At 36.9% G+C, this 26,649-nt stretch overlaps 2 protein-coding genes across 3 annotated transcripts in view; one reads left to right on the top strand and one right to left on the bottom strand.

Annotated features, from left to right (window-relative positions):
• LOC146452125 (multidrug resistance-associated protein 1-like) overlaps positions 1–19,883 on the bottom strand; it is a 38,989-nt gene extending 19,106 nt beyond the window's left edge. The window contains exons 1-13 of one of the 2 annotated variants that reach the window (XM_085098411.1): positions 19,757–19,883; positions 15,230–15,532; positions 14,241–14,349; positions 13,803–13,864; positions 12,770–12,898; positions 10,344–10,574; positions 7,187–7,370; positions 6,271–6,525; positions 4,880–4,945; positions 2,929–3,066; positions 1,515–1,655; positions 172–259; positions 1–7 (exon numbers count right to left, since the gene is read on the bottom strand). The exon at positions 1–7 is cut by the window's left edge and continues 66 nt beyond it. In XM_085098411.1, the coding sequence (XP_084954537.1) occupies positions 1–7; positions 172–259; positions 1,515–1,655; positions 2,929–3,066; positions 4,880–4,945; positions 6,271–6,525; positions 7,187–7,370; positions 10,344–10,574; positions 12,770–12,898; positions 13,803–13,864; positions 14,241–14,349; positions 15,230–15,492 (1,673 nt within the window). In that variant the 5' untranslated portion in view covers positions 15,493–15,532; positions 19,757–19,883. Of the gene's footprint in view, positions 8–171; positions 260–1,514; positions 1,656–2,928; positions 3,067–4,879; positions 4,946–6,270; positions 6,526–7,186; positions 7,371–8,770; positions 9,381–10,343; positions 10,575–12,769; positions 12,899–13,802; positions 13,865–14,240; positions 14,350–15,229; positions 15,533–19,756 lie in introns of those variants that run through there. The other variant, XM_085098412.1, reaches the window with a different exon arrangement.
• A 76-nt stretch (positions 19,884–19,959) lies between these two features.
• Positions 19,960–26,649, top strand: part of LOC146452124 (sodium/potassium-transporting ATPase subunit alpha-3-like) — a 29,488-nt gene continuing 22,798 nt past the window's right edge. The window contains exons 1-3 of the mRNA XM_085098413.1: positions 19,960–20,225; positions 23,677–23,763; positions 25,513–25,662. Coding sequence (XP_084954539.1) covers positions 23,680–23,763; positions 25,513–25,662 — 234 coding nt within the window. The 5' untranslated portion in view covers positions 19,960–20,225; positions 23,677–23,679. The remainder of the gene's footprint in view (positions 20,226–23,676; positions 23,764–25,512; positions 25,663–26,649) is intronic.

Raw genomic sequence — 26,649 nt, 5'->3', positions numbered from 1 at the left:
GTGGAGACTAAACACGGCAAAATAAACATCATTGAGTTTGATCACTCAGTGCCATAAACAGGACCCCTAAGACCCTTGGACCCCTCATTAGTTTTCAAGACACCTTAACATGACTGCAGATATGTAACTGCTAGTAAATTAAAAAGTAATTTTCAATTTAAATTGACTCACTGTGTTCTGGTATGGTTCTTTCTACATTCTCTGGATCAAGTTCATCCAGGCTGAGAAACTCTGTCAAACGCTTTAAAGACACCTGGGCCTAACAATCAAATTGAAAAAAATCTTTCAATTACCAAAATGTAATTTTAAAGCTGAAAGTTAAAAAGCTATTGCCAACATTTTCATCCCAAAATTCACTGCATAAATAATGAAACTATAATTTAGAAGCAATATGTTCCTCAACAAAGACTCATCAAATTTGTATTGACATTGGAAGCAATTTAATTGTCATTGTCCGTCATCACCTTTTTTGTTATCCTTTTGTCAAAATTAGCCAATTCTCGGTTTTCACATGACGTCACCAAATTCTAAAATTCAAAACTGGGAGGCCTACAAAATTTTTTACCTTCATTCAAGGAAAGATTACCTAAAAATGTGTCTGTACACAATTTCTTAGCTCGATGTCGTGCTTCCTTTTGAAAATAGAACGGTTTCAATTTCTGAGTTTCCATCGTGCGTGACATAAGGAGGACGGCCGTGACAGAGCTTTTCCGTATCTTAAAAATGACTCTTCGGGTGATTTTCAACATTCTAAACAATTTAAGTTTGAGGAGAAATATTAATCTAAACATTCGAAAATTCACAAGGGCAAACAAACCTCTTTTCTGGCAAAAGTGAACTCCAGATGTTTTTTCGCATTTCCGGCCGCCATGTTTGTGCCCCTCAGAGGGACACAAACATGGCGTCTCCATACTAAGCTCTATAAATTTATGTGGAACATTTTGTCAAATAACTCGAGTACAGAATGCCGCACAGACCTGACACTCGGACAGATGCTTTATTTATTTATCCTCTATACCATGTCAATTTCTTGACTTCATTCATGGAATGGTTTCGATTTTTTTTTTCAATGGCGTGACAGTGAAAACCGAGAATATCAGAGTTCACTATCTCTGAAATTAAGCCTTTAGCAAGGTTTATCATTACAAAATGCTCACATCCTGCATGCAAAAATTTGGCTGACAACCCTCTCCGACAAAAACTGTTAGTATCACTAACTTCATGATCAGCTAACTGAAACAAGAATCAGAGCAAATTCTCCAAGCCTGGGAGACACTGGTTGACAGGAGAGAGCCCAAGTTGTGCAAGGCCAAACCTGTGGGATGCCCTCAGGCTGAAGAGAATTGGCAATTCTGGAACAAATATATGGGTTGCAGAACCTGACAGTGAAGGGTGGAAATGCTCAGTGGAGTACTGGCCTAATGTGCCACTAGGAACAAAGGAAATAGGTAACACTGCTGCATCTGTAATTATTATTAAATTATATAAGTAGTAACTCTCTCACATTTACTTACCTGGATTAAGCTAACTATTACATTTGGAAGCATGACCAGTGGAAAGCGTAGAATGTTGAAGAGTGAAATAGCAACAAATGCTTTTGCAGCTGTGAGTTCATTACCAGTCATCACATATATTGCAAAGGTGGCTAATGACACCTAGACATTAAATGGCAAAATCACTTCACAATCTGAATGATGATCATAATAATAATAATAATAATAATAATAATAATATTTAATAATAATAATAATAATAATAATAATAATAATAATAATATTTAATAATAATAATAATTCGACAGTTTAAGACAATGAAACACGCATTTTTTTTCCCAGTCCAGGAACTGTTGCCTAGACACTGTCCACAGCAGGTTTCAGAACAAATTGTAAACTGAAAAGTTATAATTTCAATGAAATAGACATAATAATAATTAATAACAATTTTTTTTAATTTAAGAACTATGAAAAACCTATTTACAATTCAATTGCGATTAAAAAAGAGAGTATTTGGAAGTACAACAGAGCTATTTTCAAGCACAATCTTTTTTTTTTAAAATAATATTAATAATAAATTTTAAATTAAAAAATAAAAAGTCATTCAATACACTAAAATGAGAAAAATTCTAAAACCCCTATTTATCCCATAATTATAATTATAATAATAATTAATAATAATAATAATATTAATAATAATAATAATAGAGAGCTACTGTGACAGAGATTCAAAAAGATCTGCATCCTGGGATCTGCGCAAATCCTCAGAAAGGTGCTTAGTATCTGAATAGAATGATTGACTTGAGTGACGGATTCCCCAGGTGCATGGTTTGTGCCCGGCTGATGCACAAAATAAGCACCAGCAAAGACTGTGATAGTAGAGACAATAATAATACTAATAATAATAATAATAATAATGGAAGGCCTTTTGCATCAAATGCCCTACACCTGGGCACAGAAAATGATCAAATACACAGGAAATGCCTGGAAAGGGGGTGGAGGAGGGGAGGATAAGGGATGTTGAAGGTTTTGAATTGAGGGGTGGAATATAAAATATGAAGTAATGTGGGAGCTATGATTATTGTCATTATCAAAAATAGGACATCCCTTCCCAAAAGCATGCTTGGGTGTCAATAAAAACAAGACATCCAAATTTGGTGCATCCTGCTACAAGGACTCACTAAACACATTCTCAGTTTGCATAGAAAATCGATTACAAGTCTGTATCAAAATTTGACTTACACCCCACTGACTGTTTTATTGATGTGTTGTCCCAGAAAAAAAATCATACCTCTCCCAGAGAAAAGTTTTAGATTTGGGCCATCCCCCTAACCCTCTTGAAATTCCAATTTAGCTTTCCATTAAAAACTCTGGGTTTTAGACCACTCCCTCTTGGAATTACCTTGTATGTACAATTATGGGAATCTGCACTTACCAAAAATGGTGCACATGTGAAAGTGAAGATAAAGGAAGCATTGAGGTAAGAACTGTTCTTGAGATGCATTAGCTCCTTTTTGCGAAGTTTGGAGACACTTTTCATAAATGATGTCTCCCATGCATAAAGTTTGAGGACCTAAAGTTCAGTAAAAATGTCATCATTATTTAACGACTTCGCTCTAGAGTACTCAAATAACAACAAGACAGGTCTGGCAGTAAATGGGACAATGGACACTGGGTGCTCCCTAGGATAGCAACAAGCGTGGGTGGTAGCGACACACCCAGGAAGGTGTAAATGGGTGGTTAGTGAACACACCCTGCAAAACAAATGTGGCAGTTAGCGGACACAAACCCCAAAGCACAACCACTAAGTGGGGCGGTTAGCGGACACAAACCCCAATGCACGAACTTGGGCGGTTGGCGGACACATCCAGAGATAATGAATGGGGACTGAAACCCTTGGGCAGTAGCAGACGCCCAGTGAATGATTTGGGATGGTAGCAAACTCACCCAGAGAACGAAACCCCCCGACCCAGTACTTGTAGGTAGCTAATGATAAGGTGGGATAAGGGACCCACCCAGCCTGCCACGGGCGATAGCTAAGTGGAAGGTGTGCACCCAGGCCAGTAGTCCAAGTTTATTAAAAAAAAGGGAGAGGGGGGGGTAGGGGAGGGGAAGGAAAAACAAACTTACAATTATGGATCAAAATATAGCATGTGCTATTCATACAAAGACTGGCATATGGAAAATACACGCACGAAAGTGCTGTTCTTTGAGACCTGATATGCAACATGCAGGTGGCTAAACTGATAATATTCGGATAAGCACATGCACACAAACCTAAACGATCTAAGAACAATGACATGAGTATGAGTGCTGATATAAATAGTAAGTTAATGTAGCTAACGTCGTCCATTGTTCCGATAACAAGTTTCTTGGAATGTTCATAATGCACTATGTCAACAAAAGGGTAACTGTGGTCACGCCATAGTGATAAGCAACACAGTTAAGCTCTTTGTAGTTAACTGTACTTTACACGAAATGTGAGCATTTATAGGCAAAATACCAAACAATGGAGCCAGAAATACCTAGGACCCCACATAATAAGGATAGGTAGTCAAATGGTGATGAGTGAAATTAGGATTCGAAATAATTTCACGTGCATTTTGTCAAAATTATAAATAACGAAGTGAAATTATTTCGTAATTTCGTGAGTATACCATTTGATCATGTTTAGTTTTATATCGTGGGTGACAAATTATGCTCACAATGACTTGTTTATTGTATCGATAAACATTTGCCATAGCAATTTTCTACTTCATGTGAAATATTTATAAATTAAGGCTGACACTCTATACCAAAGATGAGTAATTTGTCACCCATGATATCAATAAAGCCATGCCAAAAAAAAGTCAGTGAAATGTTGATAGTCTTTACCAAGGAAAAGTAAAGTAAAGTACAACCTAACCAAAGCAAAGTAAAACCTAAAGATTTTTTAAGTTTAATATTCACTTATAAAATATTTCAGTTTATTCCTCGTTAAAAACATGTACCATTAAAATTTTTTATTATTTTTTCTGTTGCTTTGCTGGGTAATTGTTCCTTACATATGCCAAAATATATGTAATAATAAATAAGATCTTTCAACAGGAAGCCCACGTCACAAAATGTGGTTTTCAGTGAGGCCCTACATAAGTCTAACGTAAGAATACAAAAAAAAAGAAATTACAAATATAGCTATCTAAAAATAAAGAGTATAAAAAGGGTAAGATCAATAAAAGAGTCTACATGTTTCTAATAAGAGGTCTAAAAACTAAAAAATTGGAAATGTTCCTAATGCCGTCTGGGAGAGCATTCCAGTCATCTACCGCTTGTATAAGAACACACTCAACTATGTATCAATTTAAAGCAATAAATTATTATTTTTACAAACTACTATTACATATTACCTTGATTCCATTTAGAATCTCATTCATCATTTTCAGGCGCAAATCTTTTGCACCCATTTGTTTTACCTAGAATAAACATATTCAAGATAAAAACATCAAACCCTCTCTAAAATATTTTGTTAGTTAAGGCAGCATAATTATATGACTTGAGAAATAGCCACCCTATTAAAACCGTATCAAGGAATAGGTCCCTAGCGGTCAATGTCACTGTACACACTCAGGCACTTTTGAGAGAGCTGTTAAACATTGTATGTGATGGCTATGATGGTAGCAATGATGAGAATGAAAATAACTTCATTTTACATGGAGGGGAGGGGGGGGGAGAGGTTGGGGAAGGAACACACATGTACATGTATAATTAGTAATTTCAACACACTGTTTTTATTAAAGAGTTCTCAGACACAATGGAAAATGGATGGAAAGTTTGTTGTTTCCATGCAAGATCGGTGTGTCCATACAGGTTTCCCATAGTAGATGCGTTGACAATTGAGCAATGAAATCTCACCTTGATTAAAATTTGCATCAGAAGCAGATCACCTTGACTTGGTGATATGCCTCTGGTTGCCGTGAATTTTGGGTTCTAGTTTTTGAAAGAATCACCCAAGAGAAAGGCAAAATTTATTTCTATTTTGCTCCTACATGAGGCTGAAGGAGTCACTTGCTGTTTGGTGTTATTTGGTTTCAGTCGTTATTTGAAAGTTCCAAGAAACACTTTACTAAAACCCTGGGACACCCACAAGTTAGAAAAAAAGAAAGGTAGAAGTACCAGAAGAAATAATAATAATAATAATAATAATAATAATAATAATAATAATAATAATAATAATAATAATAGTAATAATAATAATAATAATAATAATAATTATAATAATAATAATAATAATAATAATCGAATATTTATACAGGATAACCCTTGGTAGTCACATAAAGTAAATAATTGTACAACTTTTAGTTATGACTATTTATTGTTAAAATCATATTGCAGCTTTCTAAAAGACGCAAGTAATGTTCTGAAGGATGTGATACTCTATTTGAATGAATATGATGATGATAATGATGATGATGATTGCGACCATGAAGATGATGATAATGATAATGGCTGCAGTTGGCAGTGATGGAGAGTGAATCTGCTGGGAAATGATATGAATATGAGGCCACATTGGAAAGAAATGAAGTCAGCATCCATGTGCACAATCGTGTATCATTTCTGATACCCTAAACATGCAGGCATGAATAACAAACCAGTCCTGTTAATGTTTACAGAATTTCTCTATTATTTGATTTTCAAACTTGTATGCATGTCAAAATAATAATAAAAGTGATAATAATAATAATAATAATAATAATAATAATAATAATAATAATAATAAGGATATACAATTATGTCTTGCCTGAAGTTTTCTTGCAAATCGGCTGACAAGGAGATTTATAGGAATCAAAAGTAGCATGACTGCTACGCCCGCTAAGATGGATACACCCATTGTTTCGTACAAGAAATACAATGACACAATGATTTGTAGAGGACCTGACCAAATCACATTCACATATGTCATCAGATCCATCAGTCGTTGTGCATCAACGGACATCAGATTCACCATTTCTCCTGCAGTAGATCCCTTCCGTGCACTGTTATTCAGTTGAAGAGCCTGAAATGATTCCATGCATCTATTCATCTCCACTTGTCTAATAACACTTGGAACGACAAATAATTAACAATCATACACTTAGAATTTACTCCTTGAAGTTTTGCAAGTTCCTGAAGATAATCAGTATTTGAGAGGCAAATGCTGCCCCCTCAAAATGCTCATTAGACATAGAAGAAGCTGGGTAACATAACAGAAAGAGCTTAAAGTTCATTAAGGCTGGTTCTTGCAGGAAATTACATGCAAGCTAAGAGGCAACTCATTGGCTCTTCATGTTGCTCGAAAAATCACCAGCTGCCGGTAAATTTTGAGAGGACTGCAAATGAAATCAACCCTGGCCTGATTCATTCATTTTATGGTCAAAGTGGACCACAAGAGCTAGTATCAAACAGGTATTTTTAAGAGGGAGCATTCAACTTGTCAAAATATCATACAGTTTTGTCTACACAGTACACTCAAGCCACAGTGAATGTTAATGTGCTGGACCACTGTACTGACTGCAATCAATGCCAAAACTCAACAGCTATCAACAAAAAATTTGATACAAACAACATTTAGCAGCTAGTAAAGCTGCACCAGGTTAAAAATTCAACTGCATGAGGACTACATCAGCTAGCAATTTAGATTTTATTAGACATGGTCATCAACCTAATCTGCACAGTACCTTGGAATATACCATGCCTATGACAGCTGTCCTGATTTTCAACCCAAGAGTAATGACAATGTGAAAGTATTGTTGAACAGCGATAGACTGAATCAATGCAACCACAAGCATACTGATGCTGAATATGTACCCTTGCCATCTTCCATCAGTGTTGTTTTTATCTTCAGTGTAGTCAATCAGCAACCTCAGAAATAAGAAACCAAACAGTATTATTCTATGATTGGCAAAATTGCTGCACTTCTACATGTACATAAAGTTCCTCTGGATCTAGAATGTAGAGACTATGAGACTGCTCAGGTGCCATCCTCATCATCTAACTTAATTTATCCTTGACAGTGTTTATAGGGCAAGGTGGTATTGGGGTGGAGCATTAAAGTGCTACTACGACGAAATTCGCATTTTTCTAATCTACGCCATTTCACAACAAAAACAAGTAGTCTGTATGAGAATAAGAATGCTGTTTACTATTTTCAAATATCAGATATTTGAAAATAGTAAACAGCATTCTTATTTTTGTTTGTTTGCATTTTCTCTTTTTGTTCCAGAGATATTCAAGTTTTTAAAATATCCAAATTAGCCAAGTGATGACGTCATAAACTCAACTGAATTCTGATCAAATATTATGAGAACTGATATCTCAGCCACTCTGTATCAGAAATGCTTGATTCTTTGCAGTAACATTGTACTAGATGCGCTCCACAATATGAGCTTATCAGTTTTGTTACCATGGCAACATACTGGGTTCCAGTTCTCCCTGATACTTAAGGCTTTTCTGGCCACCTTTGGCATTCTATTTTGATATTTGTCAATGGTGCCTAATCTGCATGATCCAGCAAGCGTATGAATATGTTAGGTCGAGTTCGTGGCCTTGTTAATAAATGGTTTTTCAAGCTGAAAATCACTAAAATATTGAAATCAGGTTGGAGGGGAATGGAAAAGAGTGAGTCGCCATGGGAACCAAATTTTTTATAGCCCTAGGTGTATTGCCTTTAGAACTATTAGCCTGCCAGGTTTCAATGGTCTCTGCTGTAAATTGACTGAGATAGCTCTCATTATATACTTGATGTTATATTGAGTTGAGAGTACGACGTCATCAGTCCTCCCATTTACATATTTTACACATTTTTCAAACTTAAATATCTCTGGAACCAATGCAGATATTTAGAAACAGTAAACGGCATTTTTAATCTTTCCTGGAATTCTATGTGATAAACCTAAAAATTCAAGAGGTAAAAATTTGATCATAGTAGTAGCACTTTAAGTTCATATTTAAGTAACTAATTCAAACTGAACCAATTCAAAATCCCAAATAAGGTGAAATGGTGGGAAGCAAGTCACCTGGCTATTTACAGTGTACAAGGAGGGCTGAGAACATGAATTTGGGACTTGATCTGTGGAACAACTCCATACTGCAAAGTCCAACTGCCGGATTGCAAAGTCTGGTACCCTAACCAGATGTCTCGAAACGAAGACCTCTAAAACAAAGACCCTAAGACCCTAAGACCCCTAAAACTCAAAAACGAAGACCCCCAAAATTTCCAAGTGTAAGTAAAAAAAATAAAATAAAAATACATCAATTTATACCTCAAGTGAAATTTAATTCCTTCCTGTGGTCCTACCATGATTATCCGCCATCTTGAGCTGAGCAGCCGCGTTTCTTGGAATACTGACCGGAAGTGTGTTTCCCGCTCCACTGGACCGGAAGCGCGTTTCCGAACGTCTCAGTTGCGCTGCTGGGTTTTTATTTAATTACCAACTACAAAGAAACCAGTGTCAAATCCCTCCTTCTGGGAATTACAACCACGCGATCGTGAGAGCAAAAGAAATGAAGCCTAGGCTTTCTATTATGAAAGTTGCTGTAAAGATTTTGAGGTTCTTCAATCCCGAGTGCATCCATACATTTATCTCTATAGCAAACCAGCCGTGAACTGCTACTAAGCCATAGTTCGCAGGAAAAAATACAGGGAAATGTATGGAAAGTTCAAAACACGACTGGACGCTTTCTGTCACAGCTTACATCCCTCCAATTTTTTTCCTAAAATCCTTTTCCTAGTACCAAAAGTTTCCAATTCATGAATATTTCAGAAGCGATGTTTTATGAAAATTATTTGATATCGGATTTCCATACAAACACTGTTATTTCAAGCCTGTTTGCCTACTTGTCAAAATGGCGTCGAAAACCGTGATAAGGCGTATTTTACAGGTAGGCTGATGAATTTTGTTAAAAATAGGAATCAACACTCGAGATTGAAGAACTTTAAAATAGTAGAAAGCCTTGGCTTCATTTCTTTCGCTCTCACGATCGCATAGTTGTAGTTCCGAGAAGGAGGGATTTAACACTTGTTTCTTTTGCTAGTTGGTAATTAAATAAAAACCCAGCAGCGCAACTGAGACGTTCGGAAACGCGTTTCCAGTCAGTATTCTAAGAAACGCGGCTGCTCAGCTCAAGATGGAGGATAACCATGGTAGGACCACAGGAAGGAATTAAATTTCACTTGAGGTATAAAATAATGTATTTTTTGCTATTTTTTTTTTTTTGTACTTATACTTGGAAATTTTGGGGTCTTCGTTTTCGAGTTTTTGGGGTCTTAGGGTCTTCATTTTAGAGGTCTTTGTTTTCACGACATCTCACCCTAACGACTGTACCATACACGCATGCCAACTCCTAAAGAGCTATAAAAGAGGCATTTGAAAATTATTTGAATTGGAGCTGATAACCATCTGTTGACAAAGTGTTCAGTAAAGCTCACCATGAACTTCCAGTGATTGGAATGTCAACTCAAAATAATTGTCCATTTGGACTAGCACAAAAAGATCAAATTTTTAACCTCAGATGTTGTGTTTTTCAAACACTGTGTTTGTAAATTGCTAACAGGAGAAAGTTTAACCCCCCCCCCCCCCCACCTCCCAAAAAAAAAGCATTACTGATGCCCAATTATATACATTTGTAACATTACTATACATTTGTACACCAGGGTGTTGCTTAGAGTCTTTCTCTAACTCAACTAATTAAGGAGGTAAAGAGCTGGCATGAACCATCAATAATCAGATCCACAATCTGACTTGAGCTACTGGTGACCACTAGTTAAGAACACAACCTAATAAGAATTTAACATTTGATATTTTCTTAACCACTATCGTTGATTTAAACTAATACCTCAGTAGCTGTGGCTGCACAAACATGATGCAATCATTGACCAATTTAAAGAAGATTGCTAAAAGAAAGCTACCACGGTAGAGTCCAAACATCATTCTTGGAAGTGATGGTTTCTTTTTTGTTTCCTTTTTATCAGAAGAGAACTTGACATCCTCTTCAGCATCTTCTGCTTTGAGTTCAGTTGTCTCATTATCAGCAGGCTCATGCATAGTCTGTGATCTGGATACACCTCTGTCAAATTACAGCAGCAAGTATGAAACAGTATTAATGTTTACATTAAAGGATTTGACACTTCAAGCCTGCTCATTCAAGTTATTAACTGAGCAAGAGATGGACTAAGTGAGTTACCATAATTCTAAATCAATTAAGACAAGATTTACACTTAGCATAAGCTAGCTTAAAAAAAAGCAAATATTATTATGTTCTAGAGGTAACAAAATTAAAAGGCATACACATGCAAAAATTCAGACACTTTTGAGCAAAATTATAAAGAAAAATCAGCCAAAAATTTGACATAAGACACTTAAACACTCAGCCCTACAATTAATACTTAAAAAGTGAAAAAAATCAGCCAAGAAAAATACATTCAACAGTAGTTGCTAGAAGTAAAAATAAATGTGCTCTCACACTCAAGTGTCTATTATGAAAGGAGGTGCCTTTGTTGTGTGGAGAACAGATCTATACATATAGCTGAAGCCAACAGACAAGTGGCAGACGAATGGTTCTACAAGAAGATTCCTAGTGATGCCACACAAAGCTCTCAACAAGTGGTCAAGACATTTATTACCACTGCTATAGCGAGCAACCATCTTCCTCCATTCGCTACTAATCTTATTGGAGAACACCCAAGTTCTTCCAAATTTTACCTGTTACCCAAGATCCACAAGCCTGGTAATCCTGGTAGACCTATTGTTTCCGCTTGTTCATACCCCACTGAACTTCTGGCCGTCTATCTTGACCAGTTAACGACGCCTTCTGTGCGGAGCCTCGACAGCTATGTGAAAGACGCCACCCACTTGCTGAATATCCTTGATTCCTTCTGTTTCAGAGACGGTGATGGACGGGGCTTAATTTTTACAATGGACATTAAGTCGCTGTATACAGCTATACCAAATGATGGAGGTCTCCACTCACTGCAATACTATTTCGACAAGAGAGAGATACTTGAACCACCTACAGGCACTCTACTACGAATGGCAGAACTAGTATTGACACTTAACACCTTTGAATTTAATGGTGAGTTTTAAAAGCCAACTGGTGGAGTGGCTATGGAAGTTGACTAGGGCCGAACTATGCATGTCTTTTTGTTGGCTACGTTGATAAGATGAAGATGAAGAAGAAGAAGAAGAAGAAGAAAAAGAAGAAGAAGAAGAAGAAGAAAACATCATTTCAAGAAACTTCCGGATCCTTCATGAAGACAGCGCGACGGCCAATATCTTCAATAAATCACCACGAAGCTTTCAGGCGTGCAAAGAATCTAAAGGATTTGCTAGTCAGAAGCAGCCTACCTCAAAACCCTTCAAACCTTCCACCAGGAACCTTCCCTTGTAACAGGACCATTTGCCATACATGTCCCCACATCAATCTGTCTCCCACAATAACAACACCCAAGGGCAGATTGATGTCACAGGACATTATTCCTGCGTCACGGACAACGTGGTTTACTGTTTGACATGAACCAAATGTCCATCAACAGTTTATATCGGAGAGACTGGTCGTAGGTTGGCGGACAGGTTCAGAGAACACTGTAGGGATGTCATCAATGGGAGAAATGACCTTCCTGTACCCGCCCATTTCAACCAAGAGAACCACACACTTGAAGATCTTAAGGTTGCAGTTTTGAGGGCAGGCCTAGCCAACCAAGAATACCAGAAAAAGCAGGAGATGCGGTTCATTTTCAAATATGGAACTGTTAGTCCGAGTGGCATGAATCAGGACTTAAGTTTTGCGTAAATTTGTTGTTTACTTGCTTGCACGCCGGCATATGCTAGCACGTGTGTTGCGCGCATGCTTTATGAATTTACGCATGCGACTAAATTTAACGAACTTTTTAACAGTATAGTTTTGTATCCTAAAGAAGGCAGCATTGCCGAAACGTCGTTTTGAAATATCTTACAGCATCTATTTTATAACATTTTGAATTCACGTTTATTAACTACGCTGCGCGGTGTTATAATCTTTATTACACATGTCTATTATGGTGTCCAACCAATGCATTTACAACTAACAAAACTAAAAAATGCAACAGATGCTCATTGTGGGAGATGCCTACTAATAATGGACTATGGTAGCACTTAATCAAGAGACTTAAGGATGGCTGATCAACACCACAGGCAGGAGTGGACACCTGATGTACTTATGTACATGTATCTAATAAAACCATCAACAAACAACCAAGGTAGCATAATGACGCAAGAATTCCTCACCTGAGAGAGCTTTCAGCTTCATTCCACTTTTGAATAAATGGTGGAACTATTGTTGTTGCCTTGTTAGATTGATTAAGGGCCCACAAATCAGCATCCGTCAAAGGCCTCTTGAAACCTGTGTAAATCAGTCTACCAAAACAAAACCTACATGTCAATCATGGCAACAAAAAAAGCAACACATTAAAGCTCAGTCATTGCTTAAAGATGAGCTTGGCTCAACTGGTGTCTTAAAGGTAGGTAGGGGATTTACATAAGAGAACAGCAGGAAGGTATCCATGGCAACCTGTGAGCCAGAACCAGCAAGGATCTACAACGATCCATACAGAGCAAGACAGCAAGTGATCAATCCACAATGGCCAGCTCAAAATACAAAGCAAATACACTGAAAGGCACATAAAGCTTGTACCTGAGATCACCCCACAGGTCATGTATGCAAGAGGAGGGGAGGGGGGGGGGGACTGCTAGCCACATTGGTTTGAGATTATGTAAATACCATTAAAAGTCTTTTAAAGTTATTAAAAGTCATTAATAGTCTTTTAAGTCAAGTGAGTTGCTGTACTAGAAACAAATGGATCCACATCAAAGTGACTAATATAAAAAATACTGCATGCACTGAATTTTAATAAAGAGAGTGATCATTGCAAACCAACACTGTGCATGTATATTTCTTGGTGGGAGGCCAGGGATAGGAATAACTGCTTTTATTTGCCTGAAGTTTCCGCCAGCAACATTCTTACATGCCATCTTCACCTTGTTTACAATCTTCCTCAGATGACCGCTTCCTTTAGTTAGCTCCAATATCTAGTTCATGAAATCTTTGCATGGCACTTCCAGACAATGTCCCATTTCGCTTAACAAGTTTCCCCCATTTTATCCATGTTGCCACTGGGTTCTCACCTAGGCCCCATTCCCTGACCTATCTTTTTCTCCCCCTTGTACATGTCCCTCCTCCCTTCATGTCCCCATCACAAACTCCCCAAAATAAGCAATGATGAGATGATCTGATTTTGAACAACTGATTTAAAACTTTTACCTATTGAGCCACCAAAATGACATCCTGAAGAAAATATTAGCTGTATCTTCAGGACAGGGCCCCTTCACAAGAATGAATAAAAAGGACAACAATTATTATTCATAAGTGTTAAATTAAAAGGAGCATCTGGCTGCCCACCAGTTACAAAAGAATGATGGAATGAGGACAACGTTCTTAGTGGGAAAACATCTCAGCTCACTACAAACTAAGATGACTCGCTATGGTATTTATATCAGGTGGTCAAGATTGTTTTGACTGAAGATACAAACGTATGAGCCCTTAATTTGCTCAGGTATGAATCCCAACAAAATAAATACATAACTGTGATTAGGACTAATACTTTGTGCATCAGGGAAAGTTTCAAATTAACTGACAAATCCAGCAGTTTACTTGGGAATAGATCCCAACAATTACATAAATACTGTGACTAGGACTTACTCTGTTGACAGCTTCTTTCTCTATTGGTGCATCAGGGAAAAACTTCAAATCAACTGACATATTCACCAGGGCAGCTGTCAGTTCTGCACCCTTATCTATATCATTTAACCTTAAAATAAAATATACATTTACAAATGTCAATGTGTCATTCATTTGTTACCTACATTATTATAGCTGAACATTCAGCTAAAATTATCCTTCTTGGATGACGTTTTACAAGTGCAAAATGTTTGCTTTCTATAATTTCAGTCTGGGCATTAAGTTTACTTTATGCTTGGCCTAAGACATTCAAATTATGTAGGTTCATGTAAAAACACAAGCTGCATTGGTTGTTAATGATTATCTCTTTAAATTTACTGAGAATTTAATTTGATGTGATAACCAATTTAACAAAACAATGACACTCCAATACGAATCAAATGAGTGCTCCTTCAGCCATCATTTATATGGTTAATCAATTTCTGACTGCTATACCCTGGTAGGCCACCCAAATTTTCAGGAAAAGTGTTGGCAGTCACAAATAGAAATATGCCTGTAATCATAATTAAAAGCTTTATTTTAAATGCGTTAATTCTCCAAAGATGTCAGAAGGAGGCTGGGTTGCATTGGAACATGGCAGGGAATGGAATGGAACATATCGAATAGAACTCTATTAACAGCCCAGTCAAAATTGTTTTGAGTTGTAAGCAAGATGGCCCGAGTAGCTAGTAGGCAACTAACAGATGCCTAGTAGTAGTTTTTGGTTTGAAAAATGCAGAAGATATTTTGTCGAAGGCGGCAAAATCGCTGGCTGCCGGAACATTTTGACTGGGCTGTATTAAGAACACCTTTTATTAGAACATCAGTACTTAAGTCCACAGCATGGTAATGATACACTTGCACAGACTAATATTTTTAAATACAACTTACACATCAGTTTTCATGTGTATATTTTGACCTTTGCTCCCCTACAAAATTAAAATGAATGCAAGATAAATGTCACAGCTTACTCTTCCTCAGTCACATCGTCTTTCAGTGGCACCAGACATGTGCTTGGAATGTAACCCTTTTCTCCACTGCCAAGATGCTTTACATAAAGCCACCAGTTGACATCCCCGCCTAGTACATCAAACTTGTCCCCTCTTTCAACAGACAGCTGTGTGGACAGATCTGGAGCTGTGAGCACAGCTTCTTCTGTTTTGAGGTCATCATCATATTTTGGCTTGTGTTCACTAACCGCGATCACCAAAAGAGTCCTTTTGTTTTCACCCATGAAATACTGGAAGCTTGTTCACTTACTATTCACTGGTAACCTGTAAAAGCCCAAACAACATAATTTCAAACTATTCATAACTAATACAACCCCTCTCTAGTTCTGAAGGATCAATACTGACATTAATAAATTGTTAGCCATAAAAACCAGTACCAGGCTATGATGGTCAGCAACTATAGTGAAAATAGCTCTGGCTACTGGTCAGGTTTGAAAATGACCAAAGACAACAATAATGGAATACTTTCTGTGGCTATATAACATTTAGGCACACTTAAATTTGGAACCGGGGGTTAGTCAGCAGTCCTTTTACAGTACATGTGGGGGCACTCTGACAAAATCACAGGGAGTCCTGGTTTACTGTAATGTTTCACCTACTTTAATTTTTCTGGGAGTTTGTCTCCCAATCCTCCCTTCCCAGCTTAATGATAGCTCTGGGAAACCAAGAAAATCAACCACTCCCCCTGGGGGTCAAATTTGTCATACTTAGGCTCTGCAAAGAGGGAGAGGGGAGGCTCACCTACACCTAAACTGTTATCCACAGCTGAGGCCATTTTGAAACTTGAGACATATTCAACTTAATAATTTGTATTTCACAAACTCTGATTTTATTCTACAGCATTCGCAAATGCATAAGTTGTCATCACATGAGTTTAACAAGATCCCTATACTGGCATTTGCGCGTGATGCTGTGCCTGATTTATTTCCATTGCACGCTTCGCAGATGAAATATTGTGTTACGGTACTCGAGATCATGCTGGAAATTTCTTTCTGAAACGTCATGACAGGGACAGATACATATCTGACTTGTGCGCTATTCAGGGCTATTTAAATTTCCTATTTATCGATTGCATTACATTATTCGAGATCATACCAGAAATTGCTTTTGGTGTAAGTTACAAATTGTTCTCGTTTAACCAAAGAAAAATAAAACAGAAAGAAAAACAGGCAAAAAGCTTTCCTCAATGAAAACGTTTAGCAAAAATTGACAATCCAACCATTTATCTTTTCGTGAAGTGGATTTCCAGTAGCATTTAAGCACCAATTCGACGAAGTAATGTGATGTGTGTTTAAGCTTATCAATGACAGTTCCTCCTCGCATTGTGGTTCGACAACTTTCAGACAAAGCATGATTCCTCTGCCAAGAACTCTCCAATTTTCACTGTTTTAACTGCTGAGGGCTTCTTAGAAGTAATTTTTTCAATTTACCACTTCAAAAGGGTTAATTTTCTTTTTTGAAAATGGCATAGTTGAGTCTAAAACATGTAAGCAATATGGCTGCCACAAGGAGAGAGCAGAATTTAATCCAGGTTTAATGAATAAATGAAATGATGATTTGACATCACACAGGTATATGGATAAGGGGGTCCCTCGCGCCGATAATAGATTTGATTGGGCCGTTTTTTTTAAGGACAACCAGAACAATAGATCCCTTCTGGAAGTGAGCAGAGTTTAATGAATAAATTAATGTAAAGACTTGATGCTACCATGAAGGAAAAAAAAAATGATACTGCACTCAATTTTAGACACGGTCGGCCCTCAGGGCATCCAGCGTAATTATTTAATCAGGACGTAACACATCGATAATTCCAATACTCAATCAAAATCGATTCAAATCGATATTAATCGATATGAATTAATATCGGAAATTGATAAAAATCCATTGCAAGATTATTTGTGATTATTGATATTGATTGATTTCATTAATCAAGGTTCGATTAGTATCAATTTTTTTCGATAATATCGAAGATGGAAATTAAAGCTACTGTTTCTCATTCGCGTAAGTGTAAATGGGAAGATAAGATAGACTCCCAAGACGTTATAAGTATCAAACCTAAGCTATACTTTGTTTGAACAATCATTTATTACGCGGGATGCCCTGAGGGGGCATACCCTGTCTAAAAACGGGTCGATTTCTTTTTCTTTTTTTCTTCGTAGTAGCCACAAATCTGTAAATTAATTTATTCATTAAACTCTCCCCTCTCGTACTCGGGATGTATTGCTCTGATTGTCTTCAACAACAGCAGACCAATCAAAATCCATTCTTGTCGCTTATATTGCGAGGGAGGGGACCCACTCACCCCTACCTGTGTGACGTCAACGCCATACTGCTAACTTGTTGTGGACTCAAGTGTGCCGTTTTCAAACAGAAATTTCACCATTTTGAAGCGGTAAATCGAGAGAATAACTTCTAAGAAGCACCCGACATTTAAAACGGTGGAAAATGGTGAGTTCCTGGCGAAGGAATTGTACTTTGTTTGACAGTCTTAGACCACGACGTGAGACTGAAAAGAGGTGATTGAGAAGCTTACGTTATCGTAATGGAATTTCACAAATTTCCAGTGATAGTCTGAGTTTAGTAACACAAGGGAAACAACGTAGCGCGATCTTCGTGACTCAAACTATTCCATTAGCAAGGATAGTTTTATCAATCGGCGAAGCATACAGTTGGAATAAATGAATCAGCCCCAGCATCACGCGTAATCCCAGTATAGCAGGCATCTTGTCTGCTTTATTTGTCTCTCCCGAACCTTTTTGACACTGTGAAACAGTGTAAGACGTGAACCTGCGTGAACATTGGCTACTGCTACACTGGTAAGCACGCTTATCGGTGCCCAAGTGTAGCAGTAATTCAACTTAAAACTCTAATTACAACAGATAACTATCGATTTCATCACAAAACAACAGTAACTTCATATAAAACTGATTAAAACATACTGAAACTTATCGTGGCAAAGAGAATGTGCTGAAAACAGCATTGAACCTTTTGAAAACAGAGTTTCACATTTTGACTGGCAACTGACGATGAACAATGGCCTATTTAGTCAGCTGAAGTAAGATCGTGTTCAGAGTTCTCTTGTTAGTTCAATAAGAGAGTTATCAGCAATTGCCTTTGCGTTGACTTTGGCATACAACCGGGGCCGAAAGACATTCCATCCATATATGAATGAACTCAGCAAGAACCCGCACTAGGCAATGCTGATACATGGATGCTAACATCACTAAGCAAAGTGCTAGCTGATAGATTAGTATGTCTAAATTAACTCCAAAGACTTGTAATAAAAACAGTATGTCCCATAGCAAATTTAACAGACGTTCCTTTCTGTCGTCGTAATAAAAAATCACAAACAGGTGTAAAATATTCCACCGTCACGTTGTGCTCGTCCGCCTTCTGGTTGATGATATTTAGGTGCTGAACGTGAACAGGTGTTTGGTTGTAAATTCTGACATGCTTCGCGAACTTTAGCTATTAGATTGACTACATTTGCACATTTTCGTTACATAATGAATAGATCCATTTTGAATGAAAAGCAACTATAAACAGCATTGGTCTTTACCGAGAATGCTGACGAAATGCGTTAAATGCTAAGGTTTGCTAGAGTTCAACGCTTGAGAGCTGCAGTTGTAAGGTATGAAGCGATGGTTAAAAAGCTGCTAACAAGCCAGATGGGAAGTCAGGGTTCATTTTTCGTAAATACATTCTCAATGCCTAGGTTTAACTCTTAACTCTATTGTTTCGATCAAATTGCCTTCCTGGGTAGATTATGAGAGGTTGCTTCTCGCAGTATCCGCGGACAGTTTCTCAAAATCGATAAAAATCGATTTCTGATGCCCAAACGTCTGTGATTATCGATTTTGATCGATTACTTTGGTTAATCGATTGATTATTGTCGAGTAAAATCGAGTAATATCGATTTATCGATTGGGTTTCCATCCCCATCGATTCCATTTCGATCGATGTGTTACGTCCTGATTTAATATGCTGCCATGACATGGCAAAATTTGAAATCCACACAAGACCCTCACACAATTATAACAGATCCAATTTAATTGCTGGCCATAAATGAAAAGAATATTGCGACAGCATAGAGGTGGAAATTGACTAATTATGTTAAAGCTAAACGCTTTCTACTTAAGCTTCATATCATACTTGTCAACTGCTTGCTTTTTATATCGCCTTCTCACAAAGCTGAGCTTGCAGAAACTTTTCACAAAGTAGCAGTGCAACACTCATCGAATTCCAGTCATTATTTTCCCGCACGGAATACAAAGCATTAACACCTTTCATATTCTCTTTACAAAAATGACAGTACTGGCCTTAAAAAGCGTGCTTTAGTCGACTTGGCGTTTGCACGCGTTCACTGGTTCAGTTTTGGCGCGCCATCGTGACCCCAGTGACACGCGATTTCAATTTTTTTTTTTTTTTTTACATCATTAAATACCTATCGTATACGCCGTATACTTCAATCTATTTAACTGCTGTTACCTCAAATGCTGAAGAAGTATAGTGATCGCACCTTCCACCGAAACAAAATAGCAAAATGACAACTCGCACTGTCACCCTTTGCTGCAAAGGTGCAAACTTCCGAAAAAGTCCGAAGTACCGAAGTTGCTACGAGCTCCGCCCCCATTGTAATATGATCGTAAAGCACGTGTGCTGCATTGTAGTTTCGGTCGGTGAACTCATCACAGTACCATCGCGGAGAGGAGGAGCTGCCGAGCAGAACAAAGGGACGCCGCAGTTCTTTTCGTTGGAGTTTAGGCTTGGCTTTTCCGAGTCCAGTAAAAAGAACCTGTTTTATCAAGACTTTGCAGTCGTCTCGTCTGATCGTTTCGAGTATATTTCTGTGACGAGGTGAGGCATTTCGTCGTGTCAGTTTCATCTTTGCACGGCGCGTCCCTCCTACATTTGTGCACCCTGCTATTGTCTGCAGTAGAGGACGTTTGAGTTTTTGGTAAGTTCTTTGTTCTTTTGATCTAATTGAATGTCTCAGTTGGTAAACAGATATTGTTATTGCGTGCATTATGTATAAACAAGAAATTTTAACTGCTGTCAAGCAAACTTGGAAGCCAAACCAAAACGAGCTGGTGTTTTGATGTCAGGGTTTTGATCTTACCGGTTGAATGGTTTTAGTAACGCCATCGTGCAGCTTAGCTTAAATGATAGTTGAAATGTTCGGTTATGTTTATGTCGCATTCTCAGGCTTTTTTTTACTGGAGAATAGCTTACAATTCTCATATTGAGTTGATGTGCATCTTTTTCTGAGTTTATGGCTTTTGTCACACAGTGATAATCAACAGACCATTCATCCATAATTCAGGACGCGGGTGTAATGCAATCCAAACACCGTTAGTCGTTGTTACACGTATTAGTTCAGCGGGGAGGAAAACATTTCTTGAAGTTGATATAACAAACTTATTAGGGTCAGAAGTAACTCCACGAGATTAAGCGTGCTTACATTTGGTAGTTAGTGATAGGTTGAAATGGCTTCTTCCCTTGCATTGTCTTTTTTGTTTTCAAGACAGCGAATGTTTGTTTTATATGCTTTCCAAGCCTGGTTTTTTCGCTTTTAACAAACTTTATTTAGCATATACAAACATTTGTAGATGTAATCCAACTAGAAATCTTAGCGAGTACTTGATATGGTTTGCCATTAAGGTACGAATTAGCTTCTCAGCTTCTCATGTGTTACAGTAAGTAAGTTTGTGTGAGGTTAAGTTTTAACCAAGTTGTTTGTGGTGTAAGTCGTATATTTGTATTGTCAAGGGTGAATACTCTTGGGAGCGCATATTAAAATTATGACCAACAAGTGATTTACATATTGCTATGAAAGGCTTAAATTTGTTTCGTATGACCTATTTGCACCAAAACTAAAACATGTACAGGTGAACCTGTCCTCACAGACACCTCTGTAATACGGACACCTCTCTAATATGTACAGTACACTTGGTCCCAGGAAAATGCTCATACATTTTTTGTAAAAATAAGCTCTATAATACGGACCCTCTATAATACGGACAACGGACACGAAATCTCAGCCCCAGAGAGAAAATTCATACAAACTTAACCTCCTTATTACGGACACGCCAGTGATGACAATTCTTATTCAACACGATTTCCTGTTTGTCGTTACATCACAGACTTCTTTAATGCAAAATAAATCAATAACAAAGAACTTTCATTAAATACTGTACTATATTAGCGCTTGTTACACTTGTTACTGTTCTATTATGTTACTGTTCGGAAACTGTATTATAGTAGTCTGCCATATGTTTTGGAATTGTACAGCTTGTATTGTAATAATTTGTACTGTAAATTAAACAATTTAAATGCACCTCAAAGACTTGTGTGGGCCAGTTTGACTTAAAGAACACTCAATACCATCAATGGAGCCTTTAAAATGAAGTAACATTCATGACCTCTATAAAACAGACTCCTCTCTAATACGAACACTTTGCTCTGTCCCTTCGGTGTCCGTATTAGAGAGGTTTGACTGTACAGTCAACTCTTGCCCTGCAGACACCTCGCTATTACAGACACCTAATAATATGGACAGCAACTCAGTCCCCGGAAAAAGTAGATTACAGACTTTGGACTGAAATAAATTCCTGCCATTATGGACTCTCGCTATTAATTTAGGACACTAACTTGCAGTCCCGAGGGTGTCTGCAGTAAAGGGAGTTGACTGTATTATACATCCTCGAATTTGCAGAGTAGCTTTGAATAGCTAATATCTTCAAGAAAATAAATATTAGAAAGAAAGAGTAAATAGACAAAATAAAATAAAATGAGATACAATCATAATTCTATCATTTGGATGTATTATGCTTTAAGATTTGCAGTTTTCCTCAAAGAAGTTGGGGTCTGTTATCTTTTCCTTCAAATTTACTCAATGAATGCATAAGTAAGAATGAAGTAAATTGTGTAAAGTTTATTAATAAAACATGTTTGTTTCGGGTGAATGGGACAACAGTTTTTATTAGATTGTGATCATAACAATATTTTACATGCCCTGCAAACAATTTGTTTCATTTATCTAAAGGCTGATTGCCAAACCTAGTTTGGCACTGTACCATTATCGCTTGTGGGCCGCTAACTGAAAGAGTTGAAATCATTTGGGCAAATAAATAAATTGCACCCCAATATTATTCAAGTATTATGGACATTGTTGGTGAGAACAATCAGTCCAATCAAGCAAGGGCTGCGCTCCAAACAAGGTTGAACCAGTAGGGTGTCAAGACAGGCTATGTTTTGAAAAAAAGAGTCGGTTAAAATTTGTCTAATCGTTAAAAGAAACTGACCAAACATTTGCCCTTTGGATGCATAACAAAGCCATAACCAGTTCCTCCTCCTTCCTGTAATGTCCCAGGCTTTTAGCACTGATAAATATGTACTCACTAATTATAATTATGGTGATTAATTTGAGAGGGGAATAGTATTTATTTGTCTATCTAGACCAGGGGAGGGGAGATTCTACCTGTAACTTGTAAATATTTCAGTTCTGAGATTTACGCACTGTGACAATTGAACACTTGAATTTCTAAGGTTTTGGCTACTCAATGAGGTGCTGCCCAGTTCACAAAGAGGTTTATTGCAAACTGTACTGTTTTGTATGTATTTTAATGTAATCATGTTGATAACCTAATAAAGTTTATGAATTAGTGATGTAGAGATCACTATTTTTTTACTAGGTGTTGACCATTCTATAAAGTGAAAGTCCCAGATATTTTACAATAATTATTTATAGTGTTCTACATTGTACATCTAATGGATGACTTTTTAATTTATGGAAGTTAAGCTTCTTTGCCTTGTTTGGTATTAAAGAAAATTTAAAAATTAATTTGTGTTCAGATATAACATAGCACAAATAGTTTTTTTTTAGCAGCAGGTGACCTTAGGCGTTAGCTTATGCTCATAAAATATTTATCAGTTAAAAAATTAAATATCCTGAAAGCTGTCTTTTTTCAATTTCAAGTTCAATTTTAAACCAATGAGATGCTGTGTGGGATTTCTTTGGGATAGCTTTGTTTTTGGCATAATAGCAGATTATACATTGGCCTTATCGCAAGAAAATCATCTTACAGCTTTACTTGAAAAATAATACTGTAGATTTACCAATTTCTTTTCAGCCAAGTTTTGATACAGGGTAGCACAGAATAATATTGTGTTTCTCTTAGTTAGGTAATGGAATTGTGTCTTGATATTACTTAGCATAATAATATATTATAAGGTTTATATACTCGTGGATGCATGATAATTTGTCCATGTAGTTCCTTTAAACCAGTTTATAAGTACAGTGTAACAGTGTAACAGTGTAACAGTGTCTTGAGCTGTTTTCAATTTCAGTGTGTATATATTGATGATTATATTGTCTTAACCAAAGAAAATTTGGTGTACTTTTTCAGACAATGACAGAAAATACAGAAAATAAAGAGGAACTTGGAGCTGCCTACCTCCAAGAAATGTATGAAGTGAATGGAAACCCTGATGATGTAAGTAAAGTGAAAAAATTTATAATTGCTCTGTATTTAGTTGGGTCTTCAGTTTATGTCTAGAGCTATCATTTTGGAAACCATCCCAAATAATGTGAAAAGGGTCAGAAAAAAACTTAACAAATTTCATCAGTGAAATTGCCACATAGACATATGTTGACACAATTATAGGAGGTACTATTCAAGCTCTCTTTAGATAAAGCAACAGTTCCTCTTGCAATCTTTTATTTACTGTTGCTTTGGAAAGCAGGCTAGAGAACCCAGTCGTATTATTGATTACTGCATATAGATCTGTCAGGTCGTCTACAGATATGTGCATTAATTAGAGTCAAAATATTATTAGAGGACTATAAAGGCAACTCAGCAGGCATGGCTATCGCACAGTTAAATAAGGCACTGCATAAAGTGTACACTTGGTGTCTTAATAATCCAAACAGCGACTCTCGAGTCACTTTTGTGTGTACGCACACGTAGGTGGATCTGGCCTCAAACTTAAACAGATAATTTTAGCAGTTTCGAAAGCACAGTTTATTTCACATCTCCTTCTATTTTCAAAAATTTTCAAATTGTTATATATGCAGACTTAACACATAGAACATACAACATTATACTTCACTCTGAAGATATGTTACATATAAAGAAATGCCTAGCCGCTAGACAACCACGAAAATGTTTCCTTGTTGTATTGGTAACAAGTCCAGCACCTTTGGCTGAAAAATAATGAATCAAGAATTTATTAGAAATTTTAAGGTACATCCTTATTCACAACCAAATTTCTTTGGTTACGAGCCCTGATCGAATTTTTTTCCTCCGTTGTCCCAAAACCCGTTTCTTTTAAATATATTGATCTCCCTACACTCAAATATAAATTCAGACATTTGTCCGAAGCAAGGAGCAAGGTTTCGAAAGATAAATAACATTTTAATGCATTGTATTTGAGACATGTGCCTATGCAATAACACAGTCACGCAGTACAGATTATACTCAACTCGTACCTTGATCCATCACTTGTATACTGCAGCTGTCAGACAATATAGATTGCTTTCTTTGCCTCTCGACCTGCTATTATTGCTATCACCTTTTTGTCGTAACAACTCCAGAACCCTCAGTGCGTTCAAAGGGGTGAGACTTCAAACCGAAACACTTTCTCAGTCTGGAGGAATATAGATACAGTCTCTATTCCTTTAAAGTTAAAGTTAAGGTCACTGTTTTATTTAGGAAAGTGTTCAACTGTTGTATACACTGTAAAGCGCATTAATTGGAACATTTTATGGATAATGGACTTTATAAGTATTTTTAGTTAAGTTTAGTTAATTTATTTCCTGAAACAATACTTTCAAAAAAGAGTCCTTATTTTCTCAGTTGTATCCACACTCTTGTGCTAGAAATATCAGTCAGTTTTTGTTGTATTTGTTGTTGTTCTTGTTTAACCACAATTTTCGAAAAATATGTGACCAATTCTAAAGTTTGCTTGGACACTTTGTCTAAACAACGATGACTTGATATTGGTTTTTAAAAACTTGTAACTTGTCACATTTGCTATAAAAGACGAATATGCAAAGCCACATCAAAGTCTTTCTAAAACCCTCCATGCAGTCCTAGACACTGCTACAATAATTATTGAATCAAGACAGTTCAATCAAAATAGTATTGCCAGTTATAAGGTCTTGTAAGTTAGCTATGTTCAAGAGACTGTCAATAGTATTAGGACACTGTATTTAAAACACTAATTGCTTGAATTTGTTGCAGTATGGGAAAAAAGATGATGACAAAGCAGCTACAACACCCCTTGTAAAACATGCTCCTGAAAAGCCGGCTGCCAGGGCTGAGAAAGGCAAGAAGGGAAAAAAGGGTGAGAAGAAGGATAAACTGGACGATCTCAAGCAAGAGCTTGAAATGGTAAGGATGGTTTAAAGTGTCTTGTTTCATTTAATTTCTTCGCACCTTGAAGCATTGTGAAATCATTATTATTCCATCATCACTTGTTGAATATGACATGGTAGATAGGTAACTGTAGAGCTCCATGCCATATTGCTATTAATACAGGTTTCATATCCAACAAGTTCAAGTTAAGTGTATGTAGTTCTTTTATTAAAGACAACCAACAAATATTGCTAGATCTTATTGATTTGAAATTGCATGGAAGACCAGAAGACTGGCTGCTAAGCAATCAAAACTCTGAAATTGCGTCATCCATGAATTATTTTTTACTGCTTTTCGGGGTACACTCTGTTTTTTTATGAGAACCTTTTTTATAAGAACGTCGAGGCTAAGATTAACCAAAATTTTAAGAACGTAGTAAGAACATTCCTCAGGCTGAGAGTCGATAAAGAACGTTTTTATTTTGCTAATCTGTTTATAAAATCAAGGTAACAAATGTAAATTAACCACCATACTAAGGGCATGTTTTGTACAATAGTGACACACATCTTGGTTTTTTTTTTTTTTTAACAGCTTTATTGACCATCACACATGTTAAATACAATAAATTAAACAACCAGAAAGAAATGAAAAATACGTGAAAAGTGATAAGGTCAAAAGGGCAGGTGCGAACGGGACGCGAGGACCCATGCGAGGCACCTCCCATGATACAAATAATAATTAAAACACAAACAACCAAAAGACGCTAAAAAAACTAGGGATGGCAGGAGCAGGATCGTACAATTGACCAGGTACAGGTACAGGGTTTGTCATAATCAGCAGTTCTTGATACCATATCTCAGCAGGCAATGCACTTTGATAGGTTTTCTGTTCGCGTCCGCATTGATTTACTGAAATACAAGTAGTGTATACCATGTAATTTAAGAACATCTTAAGAACGTTTTCAGCCTCAAATCGCAAAAAAATATAAGAACGTTCAGCCTCAGCTCCAAAATTAGACGTTCT

This window comes from Pavona decussata, unplaced genomic scaffold (assembly GCF_977016875.1).
Source record: "Pavona decussata unplaced genomic scaffold, jaPavDecu1.1 SCAFFOLD_381, whole genome shotgun sequence".
In the NCBI taxonomy this organism is placed as follows: domain Eukaryota; kingdom Metazoa; phylum Cnidaria; class Anthozoa; order Scleractinia; family Agariciidae; genus Pavona; species Pavona decussata.
This window is presented reverse-complemented; position numbering and strand designations above follow the sequence as displayed.